This window comes from Antechinus flavipes, chromosome 2 (assembly GCF_016432865.1).
Source record: "Antechinus flavipes isolate AdamAnt ecotype Samford, QLD, Australia chromosome 2, AdamAnt_v2, whole genome shotgun sequence".
In the NCBI taxonomy this organism is placed as follows: Eukaryota; Metazoa; Chordata; class Mammalia; order Dasyuromorphia; family Dasyuridae; genus Antechinus; species Antechinus flavipes.
The window spans coordinates 20,415,355-20,418,102 of NC_067399.1; the positions used below are offsets into that span (position 1 = coordinate 20,415,355).

General features: G+C 43.3%; 1 protein-coding gene across 1 annotated transcript; it reads right to left on the reverse strand.

Moving 5' to 3' along the window:
* Window positions 1-538: 538 nt before the first annotated feature.
* NAT8 (N-acetyltransferase 8 (putative)) lies at window positions 539-2,325 on the reverse strand. The gene has a single exon (XM_051974251.1). It carries the CDS (start codon window positions 2,308-2,310, stop codon window positions 1,639-1,641), a length of 672 nt encoding a protein of 223 aa, XP_051830211.1. The 5' UTR covers window positions 2,311-2,325; the 3' UTR covers window positions 539-1,638.
* Between the last annotated feature and the right edge of the window lie 423 nt (window positions 2,326-2,748).

Consider the following 2,748-nt stretch of genomic DNA (forward strand, 5'->3'; position numbering starts at 1 on the left):
GAAAAAAAATCAGAAAGGGGAATGAAAAAAGGGGAGAGGGGAAGGAAAACCCATTATGAGTTAACAGTGTATTATATCAACCAAAAAACTAATTGGATTTCAGGCTGCACATAATTCCAGGACTGGAGAAATGATGATCTCTCAGTACTTACTCTAACCTGGTCAGAGTATATCTGAAATGTTTTATTCAGTCTGAGGCACCATATCTGAAGAAATTTCTCATCAGGTGATGAAGAGCCCTAAGATCATATCATAGGGACACATAACATAGGGACATTGGTAGAAGGAACTAGGGATATGAATCTTATAGATGCTCCAGCTTTCATCTGCTAATCTGTCTGGTTCCAACGCTATGGAATAAAATCTTGGTTCCATCTTGGTACCCCTCGGGTTCCCATTTCCTTCTCCCACCCTTTACTGCCTCCTTTGATGTATTATCTCCCCTTTTAAATTTTTTTATTTAACTTTTAATTTATGGGAAGAAACAAACACTTCTATAACATAAACAATAAAAAGATGCACATCCACAACTTGTAAATCTTTTTAAATATACAATAAAATTATCATGTAAAATTCCTTTTTTTATTCCTTCCCCCACAGATGGCTACCATTAGAGATAAATGAGTATACATATGTAAAAGTATTCTATATGCATATTTAGTTATCAGTTCTTTATCTGGATGCAGATAGCATCTTCATCTTTTATAGTTCATTTGGCAAAATAATAGGCAAAATAACTCAATGGCTCAAAGTTGTTCTCAAAACAATATTGCTGTTATTGTATACAATGTTCTCTTGGTTCTGCTTATTTTACTTTTCATTATTTCATACGAATCATTGAGCTCATCGTTTCTTATATCACAATAATCACATCACAAATCATAATCACACATACAATCACAAAGTAAGCACATCACAAACATATACCATAACTCGTTCTGCCCTTCTCCAATTGATGGACAACCCTGCAACTTCCAGTTCTCCTCCACTACAAAGAGAGTTGCTTTAAACATTTTAGAACATATAGATCCTATTCCTTTTTCCTCATCCTTTTTAAGTTGTATGCTACTAGAGGGTAGGGATTGTCCTTCTTTTTCTTACTTTATCCCCAGTGCTCGATAGTAGGCACTTAATAAACTGTTCATTGAACTGGACTGGAGAGGTTGGCTGGATAGTCCATTTTGAGCATGTGAAGGTAGCTACTTTCAGGTAGAAGTGGAATCCACTTGGTCCCAAAAGCAAGAATGAGGAATGGAGGGGCAAGGGAAGGAAAAAAGCCACAGAGAAGGAGATTAAACAGCATTAAATGAAATCTTCCTAATGATTAGAGCCATCCAAAGTGGAGGGATTGCCTTCTTAGCACTTCCCCTCTTTGAAGGCATCGATAGCCACTTGTCAGGTATGTGGTGGGTTTGGATTCCCAATTATCAATGGATCAGTTGGGATGCCGTTGAGGTCCAATGCTGAGATCTTGTGACTTTACCCATCTTAAATCCCTTTGAGAGAAGATTTTTTGTCACAAGGGGAGAAAGTCAATGGTGGTGGTGAAGTAAACATACTCTGGGCACCCATAGTGCACAGAACATTATTGTGGGCCAATATATTAAGGGCTAAAGGCAAAGATGGGTCAGGGAGCTTTCAGGGAGATGAAGGGACTGAGTATTCATAGTAGAGAAAAGGAATAGCCATTATCCTCCACTTTAGGGACTCAAAGGCTTCGTGTGATTTCCAGAAGCCCATATGCTCATATGCTCTTTGAGCTGGGTAATTAAAGATAAGGACACTTAGGAGCACAGCATCGTATCTCTGGTCCTGGGCAAATCGGAGCACAGCCTGGATCAGGGATTTGGCGATCCCCTGGCCCCGGTGCTCTGACTTCACCGACAAATGGAGCAACTCCAGGTGTTTCTGTCCTCCAGGCCCCTTTTGTACTGGGCAGGCACACACTATGCCCACCACCTGCCCCTCTGACTCCGCCACCCAGAAACAAGAGCGTCCATCACTGAGATAGGATTTCCTGATGTCCCGCATATCAGTGTCCAAAGCATGGTCTACGTAATTCTTGAAGGGAAATCTAGCAAACAGCCACAGGAAGGTCAGGAGGACTGGGAGGGCCAGGAGGGCCAGGAGGACAGAGCCAGACCCAAGAAACAGGGCCCCCGGGCCCCCCAGCAGGAGCAGGAAGCTTCTGGGCTGCTTCAGCTGATGGAAAAAGGCAGAAGGAACGTGATACAGTATTCCCTTAGTGAATATGTCTATCACAGCCTCCCTGTCTTGGTCCTGGTATATCCGGATCTGATAGGGAGCCATGGGTTCTTCAGTGTCCTCTCCTACAGACCCTACAGAAAAGAGGAGGTTGGCAATGACCCAATCCAGCTCAGCCATTCCGCGCCCCTCCCCAGAACTCACCTGGTGGTCCTGGAAGGAAAGAAGCCAGGACCTGAATGGGAGGATTGGGGGTGAGATGGAGAGGGAAACTGCTTACATTCAGCCCTCCGCTAGCCTTCCAGATCCCATCTGGAATCAGTCCTTTGGACAGAAGGATCAGGGATCTCAGAACTCCAATGGTATCTTTCTAATATCCAAAATAGACTCTCCCAATGAGATTCAGTCTCTCCTCTCAATCCAGAGCCTCCTATATCCCTGATCTAGAGGCTGGATTGAAGTCAATGGCCCTGGGTTGAAATCTTGCTTCCCTCACTTCCTACTTGGGTGAGTGTAGGCAAGTCTCTTAGCTTATCTGAGAAT

What these genes read in the sequence shown, in the direction of transcription:
- NAT8 (XM_051974251.1), bottom strand. Translation starts at nt 2,310, where the DNA reads ATGGCTCCCTATCAGATCCGGATATACCAGGACCAAGACAGGGAGGCT.